This window comes from Vigna angularis, chromosome 1 (genome assembly GCF_016808095.1).
Source record: "Vigna angularis cultivar LongXiaoDou No.4 chromosome 1, ASM1680809v1, whole genome shotgun sequence".
Lineage (NCBI taxonomy): Eukaryota > Viridiplantae > Streptophyta > Magnoliopsida > Fabales > Fabaceae > Vigna > Vigna angularis.
In genome coordinates this window covers 61,008,724-61,021,838 of record NC_068970.1, presented here as the reverse complement: position 1 = coordinate 61,021,838, position 13,115 = coordinate 61,008,724, and the positions used below count along the sequence as shown (strand labels likewise).

At 33.3% G+C, this 13,115-nt stretch overlaps 2 protein-coding genes across 5 annotated transcripts; one reads left to right on the top strand and one right to left on the bottom strand.

Annotated features, from left to right (window-relative positions):
- LOC108346842 (protein transport protein SEC13 homolog B) lies at positions 1–1,946 on the top strand. The gene is made up of 2 exons (XM_017585888.2): positions 1–162; positions 850–1,946. The coding sequence occupies exon 2, from the start codon at positions 854–856 to the stop codon at positions 1,757–1,759; it is 906 nt and encodes a 301-aa protein (XP_017441377.1). The 5' UTR covers positions 1–162; positions 850–853; the 3' UTR covers positions 1,760–1,946.
- Positions 1,947–5,006: 3,060 nt separating this feature from the next.
- LOC108346331 (CBS domain-containing protein CBSCBSPB1) lies at positions 5,007–12,117 on the bottom strand. 4 transcript variants are annotated; one of them, XM_017585390.2, is made up of 15 exons: positions 11,866–12,110; positions 11,632–11,781; positions 10,352–10,511; positions 10,131–10,263; positions 9,857–10,027; positions 9,650–9,731; positions 9,425–9,538; positions 9,213–9,279; positions 8,976–9,081; positions 8,833–8,900; positions 7,419–7,528; positions 7,185–7,318; positions 6,405–6,490; positions 6,233–6,322; positions 5,007–5,700 (listed from the first exon to the last, which is right to left on the bottom strand). In XM_017585390.2, the coding sequence occupies exons 2-15, from the start codon at positions 11,763–11,765 to the stop codon at positions 5,524–5,526; spliced, it is 1,632 nt and encodes a 543-aa protein (XP_017440879.1). In that variant the 5' UTR covers positions 11,766–11,781; positions 11,866–12,110; the 3' UTR covers positions 5,007–5,523. The 4 variants fall into 4 exon arrangements, 3 of the variants coding, with proteins under 3 accessions (XP_017440879.1, XP_017440881.1, XP_052727585.1); XM_017585392.2 differs by having other exon boundaries at positions 9,890–10,027; XM_052871625.1 differs by lacking the exons at positions 11,632–11,781; positions 11,866–12,110 and adding an exon at positions 10,615–10,914.
- Between the last annotated feature and the right edge of the window lie 998 nt (positions 12,118–13,115).

Sequence of the window (13,115 nt, the reverse complement as noted above, 5' to 3'; positions counted from 1 at the left end):
TATAATAATATTTGTCCATTAATCTTGGTCTCCATTCTCAGTTTCTCAGCCTATTCATTAGATCTCATCTTACACTCACCCGGCCACCCTTACTCGCACCACCCTCCACGGCAGCTCCGGCAACCACCTCTGGTTCCATTGCTTTCTCTCTCGTTTTCTCAGGTCCCCTCTCTTTCCCCTCTCTATCTCTCTTGATCTATTCAAATTTCAACATGGATCTTGTGATTCGGTACCCATTTTGCGATTCTTCCTATTCAATAGACACCTCTCTATTCTTTTGGGACAATTTCCTCACCTCATCTCCGTTACTTGATTTCCCTCATTTGTTTCGCCAGATGCGGTTTATTTTCAGCGATAAACCATTTCCCCCCAATTTTCGTTTTTTTACAGGGTTTGATGTTATTAATTTTTCGATTTGCTTGCTATTCTATGATCGTTCACAGATCATGTTTTGCACGGAATTGTGTTGTGCTTTCTTCAATGCTAAATCCGATTAATATTTGTGTAAAATTTAAAACCTTTGGCTGATTTTCACTTTTCATCTTGGGACTAGGGTTTTGCTTGAGTATTATGTTTTTGTTGATGGATTTATTATAATGTGTAGTGAATTGTTTTTTGAAAATTTATTAGTTGCTTGCTTGGAAATGTTATATATATGTGTATTTGGTGTTGAATCTTATGCTTATGCTTTTATTTTTCCTTCATTGTATTTTATTTGAGATTTCATTTACCTTTTCTACATTGGAAGGGACTAGTTAACAGAGGGCTTAGTTTAGTTTAGCTATTAGTTTCACTTGCAAATTGTTTGAAACTAAATGATTGCATTGTGTGTGTGTGCGATGATAGCAGAAATATGCCTTCTCAGAAGGTTGAAACGGGTCACCAAGACACGGTACATGATGTTGCGATGGATTACTATGGTAAGAGGCTGGCAACAGCTTCATCAGATCACACAATTAAGATAATTGGAGTGAGCAACACGGCCTCTCAGCATCTAGCAACGTTGACTGGTCACCAAGGACCTGTTTGGCAAGTAGTGTGGGCTCACCCTAAGTTTGGTTCTCTACTTGCATCTTGTTCCTATGATGGCCGTGTCATTGTATGGAAGGAGGGTAACCAAAATGAATGGACTCAAGCTCACGTGTTTGATGAGCACAAATCATCTGTGAATTCTATTGCTTGGGCGCCCCACGAGTTGGGTCTCTGCTTGGCTTGTGGCTCATCCGATGGGAATATATCTGTTTTCACTGCAAGAGCGGACGGTGGCTGGGACACTGCAGTGATTGATCAGGCTCACCCAGTTGGTGTCACTTCTGTGTCATGGGCACCATCAACGGCACCTGGTGCCCTTGTTGGTGCAGGGTTGCTTGATCCTGTGCAAAAGCTGTGCTCTGGTGGCTGTGATAATACTGTGAAGGTATGGAAGCTCAACAATGGACTGTGGAAGATGGACTGCTTCCCTGCTCTTCATATGCACACAGATTGGGTTAGAGATGTTGCTTGGGCACCCAATTTAGGGCTACCTAAATCTACTATTGCTAGTGCATCACAGGATGGTAAAGTGGTTATATGGACCGTGGCAAAAGAGGGTGATCAGTGGGAAGGCAAGGTTTTGAATGATTTCAAGACACCTGTTTGGAGGGTGTCATGGTCACTGACGGGAAACATACTTGCCGTGGCTGATGGGAACAACAATGTGACATTGTGGAAGGAAGCAGTAGACGGGGAATGGCAACAGGTGACAACAGTGGAGCCTTAGAATGTGATTTGCAGGCCTTGTTTATTACTTTGAAAATGGGTAGAATTTTGTTTTGAAATATAGTTGACATCTTGTTTCCCTGCATTTTATACAGTTGATTAATTGTGCTTCATAATGCGCTTGTTCATTGATGTTTGTGATACATTGCATATTCTGTGAGTGGAAGAATTAAATTCATTAGTTCGAGTTATTTTGAGATCAGAGGAATATTTTTCAACTATATAATGTGACAATAGCTTCTGTTCTGGGAGTTGCATAAACTGTTGCATTTTATTTTTATTTTGGCTGCTGCTCATGATCAATCCATCCCCATTTGTTCGTAATATCCTAGAGAAATTTGTTTTTAACCAGGCCTGTGATAGAGAGCTTCACGTGATAACATCGTGTGATCTATGTAATTGACCTCACTTGCTGGGATAAAACTATTTTTATTTTTGTAGTGCATATCTAGGTAGGTAGGGGAAAGTGGTTAATAACTTTGAACGCATTATGAGCTTTCGAACTGACTTATAGTGTAAGAATGATTTAATTTTAGTAACAGACATAATCAGCAGTGATATAATTAAATTTGCTGTCACATTTATCAGAAGCAATAAAATTGCTATCTGTTGCTTGCTCAAGGTTTTATATGATTGTTTAGCCAAGATTGTTTGGATTTCTCTATGTAGAAGAAAACTTCCGTTTCTTGTTTTGTTTAGTTAGATGGTGCAGCATTCACACCATCCACTCTGTTATAACCCCGGCATGTCCTTAAAATTTGATATGAAAATTTAAGAGATGAGCTTTCAAAGCGAAATTCTATTTAGATTTTCTCCTTAAAATTTTAGGGAAATACTGTCTCCTACAAAACGAGTGACGAATTCACTGCTGCAGTTTCATAGAAAAGTAAATGTTATGCATTTTTAATACAATATATGGTGGTAATTACGAACTCCTGTTTTTTTTACCGAATTTTTAGTGATAGAAGACAATTATGGTTTACATGCATTCGTGCAAAGCAAAACCAAAACAAGAGCCAGCAGATACGGACTCAGAAAAACACGACAAATATGCAAGTATATTAGAAGTTAACTTTTAACAAAAAATCCTATGTAACTATATAATGACGATCTTAATTGGAAAGGGTTAGCATAATTTTCTGTTAATTTTCTCACAGAAAGTCAGAATTGTTGTTAATTTTGGATAAAATAAATGTTACCTATATGCTCGTAAATTAAAATAAATAACACTTCCCTGTATAAAATTAAAATAACAATTAGGGTATATTAATAAAACTATAATTCCAATGAAGTATTTATTACGTTTTCTAAGTACTTTCTTCTTAGTCTAAATCAATATTGTATTGTAGCATTACTAAAATAACATGTAGTAACAAGGTTTCATTATATAATTGATTCAACCCGATTCCTGGATTAAAGATTTTTTTTAAGATAAATAACACCTCTTTATATAGACTAACATGTAATTTAAGATAAAAAATTATTCACTCACAACATAATCGAAAAAAAAAACCAACCAATGCAACTTTAAACAATTTTTCTTATATGTAATTGTAGAGAATATTCTAACAATTTTTCTTATATGTTATTGTTAAGAATATTTTAAATATAAGTTTAAGTTTTACATTAAATATAAATAATAGTAATATATATATATATATATATATATATATATATATATATATATATATATATATATATATATATATATATATATATATATATATATATATATATATATATATATATGGGTTTGCTAACGCAATGTGTATCGGATTTTAGTAGACAAAAATATCTTTATATATAATGGATTCTAAGTTTTAAGGTTAAAGATATTTTAATAATTTTCATTCTCAAAACTATAAAAAATAAAAAATAAACCCCCAAACTCTTATTCACCTCTCTTTCATTCCTCTCTTTCATTCCTCTCAACCCTTTCTATTTCATCTCTCTTACTCCAACCTTTTCTCTGTCATCCCTATTGTAGCTCCAATTGAATTCGGATGTCATTATGCTTGCAAAAATTAGATAAAATTATATGCGATAAAAATTATGAAATGAAAACTCATTATAAGATCAATTTTTTTGTAAGAAATTGTTTAACAAGTGTTTTTGATTTTTTTTCAGACCAATTACCAATTTCTTTGATGTCATTATGCTTGTGAAAATTAGACAAAATTATAAAATGAAAACTCGTTATAAAATCATTTTTTGTAAGAAATTGTTTGACAGCAAGTATTTCTGATTTTTCTCAGATCAATTACCAATTCCTTTATGGTTGTGAAAATTAGATAAGACAAAAATTATAAAATGAAAACTTATTATAAAATCATTTTTGGTAAGATTGTTTAACTGCCAAGTGTTTCTGATTTTTTTCAGTTTGGGCTACCATAGGATGACAGAGAAAATGCTGGAGTGAGAGAGATGAAAAAGAAAGGGTTGAGAGGAATGATGGAGGTGAGAAGGGTTTGGGTTTCTTTTTTTTCGTTTTGAGAATGAAAATTATTAAAATACCCTTAACCTTAAAACTTAGAATCCATGATATATAAGAGTATTTTTGTCTACTAAAACCCGGTACACATTGCTAAAATGTACCAACTGAAAAAACAAACCTACGCGCGTTAGATCAACGTAATTGCAGAAATTTAAAAAATAGAATAATTTAAAAAAAACTATAAATATATGAAAAAAATTAATAAGACAAGATTAATTAATTAATCACTTTTAATATTATTATCCAAGTGATATGAAAATTACTAAAATCATGTAAAAATATTTAAGATTTGGAGATGAAATTTTGAATTTCGGTTAAAAGTTGTGTCATTCTTTACATTTATATTGAAGTCGCATATATATATATATATATATATATATAATTTCTCATTTTTAATATTACTTCCAAGTGATATGAAAATAAGTTAAATTATGTAAAAATATTTAATATGGATATGAGATTGAGATTGAATATTCAACTCATGATGAATTGGGATTTGGAAAAACACATTTCAAATAAATTTTACGGACCAGAAGCATGCACATTGAATCTAAAACAGATTATACTAACATTTTGTATCAACTTTAATATTACTAAGAAAAATGTTAAGCATACACCAATACGTGGCATGCACTAAACCTACACCTTAATAAACATTTACTAATCGGTAAATTGCAAAGCGAAATCATTGTTTGTTATAATAAACTCAAGCCCAATTTCTGATTTATTAACATGTGAGAAAGGAAGCAGTAAATTATCGGACAGATGATGAGATATGGAAATCTGTATATCACAAATTTACAATGTGTTCCGACTTTAGGTCGGTCAATAACTATATCTAAAATATTGTTTGTCTTGAAATCTAAATTTCTGACACAGTTTTATACTTAAAAACATCTCACAGAGTTGATCGATGAAGCGCTTCCAAGGGATGTGAGACTTTCAGGTATACTGTAGCTTCTTCATCATGGTTGTCTTTAAAAAACATCTTGAAACATTAAAAGAAGATGTATCTAAATTGTCTTTGACCTCAACTCTTAAACTATGTGAAACTACTGACATGCCAGAATACAAGTGTAATAGATGATGAAGTGAAATAAAATGTTTTTCCTCTCTTTCTCGTATAACATTTGAATACGAATACAAATTGTTATACAAAATGCCAGAACTTAAAGAGATTGGAGATTGGCAAGTGCTAAAAGTATGCCCCTCCAAAGTTCCAACTCACTTCATTTGTGGCCTCTACCGCCGACAAAAGCTGCTTCTTCCTATTATTGACTTCGCCTCACAAACGCCATTAGGCCTAAGGCAGCAACAATTGCAGCTCCAGCAGCAAAGGTGCTGTATGCTGTTGCCCATGATTCTGAATTACCATATTTCAAACTCACTGAACTTGAATCATTTCCATAACCCCGTGTTCCTGAGTAGTCTAAATGCAATCTCAATCCCTACAAAATTCATAAATTCAATTTCAAACTTATTTGAGACAGATTCCTATTCATACTATCATGAGTTACAAATGAAACAAATTTAAAGCAATATGACCGTTTTATTGATCATGACATCTGTCTTTCCCGTCCACAAAATTTCCTTAGTGTTAGACTGAGATAGGTCTGACAAGTTATCATGTGATGGAATACGAGATCTGTGAATGCAAATTTTCTAACCAACTATGAAAATTTAAGTTAAATTCTTTTAACCTTTCTTGATCTCAACTATATCAAATTTCAAAAAGAGCGGTAGATGTACTGTTTGAGGCATGCACTTTATATTCTATCCACATTTTAAAGTTCTTTTACCTTTTAAGACAATTGATTATTGATCCATACAGCCATAAACATTTTGATGTTGTTATTCCATTTTAATATTTGCGAACTCATAAGAAAAGGAAAATGACTAATTAAAATATCTTGCTCTAAATTCAAATTTTCTTCAATATATCATTAGCCGTTCCTCTCTCCAAATTCCATTCAACCATACCTTCAAACCAGCCGCCTTTGCGTGGTCTACAGCTGCGGCAAGATCACTGTCCGAAGCCAGTACAACTTTATCATTTTCTTCATCTTCGTACTACAAACAAATCGACGAGCTTGCATTAGGCAAAGGAGAAAAGACAGACCGAAGAATATAAATATAACATTTTGAAACTTACCAAAATTTGGGGCAGGTTCGTGGGGTCAATTTCATCACCGACTCTATGAATGATGCAAGTTATTACCTCTGTCAAGCTCCGAGTATCTGAACATGCACGAAGCACACAAACCACTGAACTGATATCTTTTTACGTAATGCATAATTCTCGTGAGTTGAAACAGAGCTTCTTCAGGCAATAAACAAGTTTCTTGTGGTTACAGAAAAAATTATAATAGAAGGAAAGAAGACGCGTTTCACCAAAATGCATTATTATTTATTTCGTCAAAAAAAAAAAAAAACAAGTATACGTCTTTGCATATCAGTACCACAGTCCTAAGCCATCAATGTCGAACTACAGAAGTTTCACACGTCTCACCACCATTTATTTCTCCTCTTTCTCTCTTTTACTCATCAATATTAGTAAGGCAGGATCTCCTCTCTAAATTACATGGGTTGTACACTATGCACAGCTAAACCTTACTCAAAACTAAAACTAAAAATGCAGATTTAGGCATCAATTGACTGAAGACATGTAAACCAGTCTCATTCAACTGAGACTACTAAAAATTATGATATCATCATTATACTACCAATTATATATCACCATTATACTACCAATTTAAATTTTAAATAACATTTTTTTTTATCAAATTGCTTGCGGACTAAATTAAGTACAATATTTTATTATTAAGGGAAATTGTGATATGGTTGTTAACGAAAATTTGCTAGTCTAAAGATGGAGAGGGAAAACACACATGTAAGCAAAGACCCGATTGGAAACATGCAATAGTTGACATACCGCATGTGAATCTATGCAATCTACCCTTCCTGTCTTGTAATTTGAAGGAAAATGCATTCGGCATGCTTGACCCAAGATACGAAAGGTTTCTCCCTAATTCTCCTCCCTCAGAAATCATTTTCAAGGAAGTTTCGCTGCCATGTCAATAATAACATGTAATTAAATTAAAATTTTGAAAATAACTTTTCCTAGCAACAGGGATGCATATTTGAAAAAAATTGAAAATATATTAACCTTTGGGAATCGTCGTCGTCCCCATTTGGAACTAAGGCCATGGCCGAATCCCAAAATTTTTGTATCATGGTGTTGGCTGCTTCATTATTAAAACCAGCACTGTTTCCGACCTAATCAGTGGAGAAAATGTTACCATCATTACAAATGTTTAGCGGAAAAAGATCACGGAAGCTAAAAAAATTGAATTTCGGTATCCTATATTCAACATTAACATCAGCAGTGCTCGAAATCCGGGAAGTGAAAAAAACAACTTTAGAATAAATCCAGTTGGAAAAAACAGTTGAACATTTTCTTGTCCTGGGAGCGACATATTGAAAGTAGAAGATAGGTGGAAAAAGTGGTTGGAGAGGTAGGCCATCAGTTTGAGTACTCTACTAATAAAAACTAAACTAATAATTAATATTTGCAGATTAAAATAGTGTTGCAACAAGAGGTGGGAAAAATTAAACCCTGATACTTCCATTCATGGGACTAAAGCTACCATTCATAGCAAATTGCCAAATTGTAAGGGTAAAAGAAATCTTCGATGCATCGATAGGATAAATCAACAGAGAAAGAATAACAGTAAGTGTACAAACATGGAAAACAACCTAAAGGGATTTTATATAAGGATTACTTCTTCATAATGCTTGACTCTTGGTGATTCGAAATATTCAATTTCATGACATGCGAGAGAGAGAAAGTTAACGCATATCTCAACATCAGTAAACTATGTGTACGACGCTAATCAACCTGACTAAGGCACACGTTTTTGTGTTAACGAGTCTGCTCGTGTTGATTATGGTAAGGATGGTATAAAATTTTACAATTCTTTTCATCATATTTTATCTTTTAGGCCGACTCTGTTCACTATGTTGTATGCTATGCCTACGTCTTTTAGAGCATGTGGAGGTTGAAGCCGAGAAAATGAAAGGAACGAAGTGCTCTCTGATTTTATTTGGCTTTCTATTCGAGGATAATATTATCATTAAATTTATTAGCATGATATGCCACCTCCTTTTCTGTTCTTAAGTAGCCAGTTCCATGGTTTAAGAAAATTCATAAAAAGAAAAATAGTTAACAGCGGTTAAGCTTTCAATAATAATGAATTATCAAGATTTCATATTCTTATATATCCAAGACAAGAGGCTTAAGAAAATGGGTAAAGAGAAAAGCGGGTGGCAATTTTCTCCCAAGTTTAAAACCAAAATGCTGACTTAAGACCCACTCATCAATAAATTGCATACATATTCAGATATCAATTCATATATGAAACCTGCATTTAGTTTTTAAGGTGAAGAAAAGTAACTAGTTTTGCTGAGAATAGTTTGCTATAACTTACAAATAGACAGCCAATTACCCCATTTCAACAAGGATTCAATAGAGGTTTAATGCAATCATCAGCAGTAGGTTTACACAGTTATAGAAAGCATACCTGACTAGCTGTCGCTACAGCGGCGTGAGTTATATGAATTACATCAACCGTAGCAACAACAGTACCATCTGTTTTCAACCATCCAAATCAGAAAATTATTGATGCAGGAACTAGTTACCCATCTCATATATAATTTACATTACCTCTATCAATAACGGGAAGATGCAAAAATTTCCCATCATGCATAGTGTGAAGTGCATCGACTATTGGTGTATCAATTATTGCACATTCTGGACTTGGAGTCATGACCTGTACATTGATTGACTGTAGGTCAGAAAAAAAGGGACAAGAAACGATAACTGGACGAAAGCTCTGAAAAACTTCTAAAACATGCAGGAAAATGTGGTCCTGAACATCACTAGATCTAGTTGTAGTGGTACCTTCTCAACAAGAGTTAAGGCTGGAGGAAGACTTTGTGCTATCACCCGCATCAAGATATCCTTTGAACTGAAATTTGTGTAGGGAAAGTAGTACATTAAAAAAAATACTGACGATACCTGTTTACCAAAAAAGTTAACTTTCGAATGTAGGAGGTAAAAGTAACTTTTCAGAAAAATAGGAGGGGTGGCAATGTCAATAGCAACACACTTACGTAAGGATACCACAAGGTTTGTCATTAACAGTCACAACTGCACAACTTGCACGAAGTTCAAGCATTTTCTTTGTTGCCGCCAAAACTGAGTCTGTTGGTGAAACTGTAACAACCCTGGAAAGTGCCAGTATCTGCTGAATTATCTTGGTATAATAATTACAACATGAAAGCAAATTAAATCCCAGAAATTTTTTGTCAGCTAAAACAAAAGAAATTATTACCTACTTTGAATTCTCAGGAATGATAGTAGACAAAGAAGGCTTGAATATCTGCTCGCGAAGTGTCTCAAAGAACGTCGAATTGGTGCCTGCACAAAGGCCAAATTAGCATGAAACAAAACCAGGCCTAAAGAAACTGGCAACCAAACTATAGTGTCGAATGATGATTAACTAAAAAAAAGTAGCCATGAAAAAAAGAAAATACTGTACAAACCAGACGTAGGTGTTCCCCAGTGTTTTTCGATACCTTCAACAGCAGCCGCAATTGCCCTTCCTTTCTCTGCTGCCCTTTCCATACGGGCAATGGCATCATACAAACACTTCGCTATGTCAAGTATGGCAACAACTTCTCCGTTCTCCACCACAGGTAAATGTCTGAACCTCCCTGAAAACAATAAATCATCCTTGTATTTATTCAAAAAGCACCATACAGAAATAAAAATTAACTTGAAAACGGTGTGTGTTGCCTCTCTCCGTATTCTACCAACCTTGCACCATCTTTTGGAGGGCTTCCACAGCAAGAGTGTCAGAAAGGACAAATACTGGATTCCTTGTCATAACCTTGGAAACGGTTGTTTCTTCGAGATTAACCTCACGAGCAATGACTCTTGTTGTTACATCCTTTAACCACAAAATTATAATGTAAAACAAAGTCCCAGTATTTATTTTTCTTGTTAGTGGGTGGCACAAAAAGAAGTCCAAGATTTACCTTGTCTGTGAGGATTCCACAGAGCAAAGCATTAGAATCTGTTAGTAGTAGAGCATCTACTTTGCGAGCAGCCATCCTACGGCAAGCTTCATAGACGGTGGTTGTTTCAGGAACTGTCAATGCCTTTGAAAGCCGCAATGATTTCACAGTTCGCTCTCCCCTGCTCCAATTCCAAGTACAAAACAATGGCATCATCATCATCATCATCACATGATTTAAATGACAAAACCATAATAACCATTATCTGACTCATCTTTTCTTACATTTCCGAGAATGAAGACATCACACATTCATTTAAAATTAAAAATCAATCTAATTTGAGAGCCTTGAACAGATACTCTGTGAATGCTTAATTAATAAACCCCTCTATTTGATGCATCAATTAGCTAAACGTGAGAATACGTGTTTCCATAAAGTGAAAATGACAATTCACATGAACACCAATGGGAATTCTATTTATTATAATTTTTCAATTTGAACACTTCTTTGGAATCGCATTAGCTACTGCAATACCCAGATTAAATACTCATTTTGTGCAACTTAAATTAAAATAAACAAATATTTTAAATACATTAATCGTATTATGACAAAAGCATTTTAATACAAAATTTAAATTTAAAATCTATGCTAAAACTTTATATTATGAAACAGAGCTCTTTCTAATAATTAATGAATTTTTAAAAATAATATAAAATTGATTTAAAAATTAATAAATACATAATTTATCAAAATGCCTTTTTCATTTTCATTTATAAGATGATTACAACTTATATTTGACCTTTTTTATAAAACATAATCCGTAACGTATTTTCATTAATAATTCTTTTACTAAAATTAAAGTATTTATAATTAAATAAAGACTATCCTATTTTTGATTAGATAGAATAATATACATTTATATTCATTTGATAAAAAAAAATAGTAGAAAATTTAAGAGTATTTATATGTGTAAAAGTATCATCTTTCTTTTCCACATAAATTGAGGGAAACTATTAGCGACTTAGTTGTATATTTATGATTCATTTTATTTTTAAACAAATGAGATACTAATTGTGAAGAGTTTACAAATTTAAGACACTTCTATTATCAACTAAAATTGATCATAATTTAACTATGATAAATTAAATAATCAATTCTAATATTTAAAAATATTTTCAGATAAAAAAAACTCTTAAAATTATTTAAAAACTAGGGTCGAGTATAACGATTTTAGTTTATACGTAGGAGAATTCAATCAAAATGAAAACGTATATCAAAAAAAAATAAGGAGGAGGAAGTACACGGTGCGCGGTGACGGGAACGTTTTACGAGGAGTAAGGTCAAGCGACGAATACTCAGAGGCTTTCTTCTTGTTCTGCGAGGGGCTGTTCGTCAACGAACCCCCCCTTCGAGAAGAAACACTTTGAATTGACATCTTTCCCGAACGCTACCTGTAACCGCTCAAATTCAGATAAAATGTGATGAAAATGGAAAATGAAAAGGGAGAAACGAAATTGAGAAGCAAAGAAAGTCACCGGAAAGAGAAGAGTGTTGGTGAGAAAGGAGGGCGAAGGAATCTGGACAGAAGGGGGTAGAGACGGTCGGAAGATGAAGTATGTTCCCGGTGACCAGCCGGTGAAGAAACAGAGATTGAGAAGGAACATTGTGGTTGTGTCGGTAGCTGAAGAAAAAAGGCGGGGTGGTGGGAGAGGAGAACTTGACGCCGATTCCAACGGGGCCAATTCTCGTGGGAACAGCAAGTGCGGTAAATTCGACATGTGTCAATTCAGAACGAGGAGTTATAGCCAAACATTCAATAAAATTTAAACATAAAATTTAAAACTTAAGAAAATAGAGAAGGGAAGTATGATCTTAGAAATATAATTTATATTTAAAATAAATTTATTAAAATGTATTTACAATTACCTGCCAATTTTTTTTAAATGCTAAATATTAATAATTAAAAAAATTAATTTAAAAATAAATAAATCACTGTACGTATAAGATCGAAACAATATTTAAAACTAGTTAAATGCAATTATCTATATGAATATTAAGTATGTTTGATTTGATTTATTTATTTTACAATAAAAATATCGTATGCTGCATATTTATTCATTACATAAAAAGAAAATCACTGTCATGCCTATATTAAGATTAAGCTACTGATATTATTTTAAGACTTCTTCCAAATACATGCTAACATCAATGTTTTTTTATAGGATGTTGATTTCGTTCATAGAAGTTTCGTAGATATTAAGGGACAAAATATTTAGAGATTATAACGATGATCGAATTGCAAAGTTTGCTTCTTTAAAAGTCGTAGTTATAATCATTCACCTGCAAACTTGAAACAATTTTAGCCGTTGGTGGAGCTATTTCATGCTGTAACCTCTTCAATTAATCGAAAGGTTTACCTAACAAAATAAGCACAATAATGGAACCATCTGGTACTGTAGCTAAAAAAATCTTCAAAGTTTGATGCAAACGTGTCTGTTTTTTTTTTCTTTTCATAAAAACAAAGAAACCTGAGTGTGGATATGCCTCAGCCGTTGATCAATGACTCTTTAATCATGGGTTTATGTCTTTACATTTTAATAAAAATATTTCTTAAAGAATTAATGTTGTTGTGATTGAATGAGTGTATATTGAAAAACTTGTGGGGGTGTAGGAAGTAAAAGCCTCCATAACCCATGAGAGTGAAGGATAGCACTAAATTGACCCAATTTATTTAGATTCATGTCGCAGTTTATATATTTATACCGCTGAGTAACTCTCTCTCTCT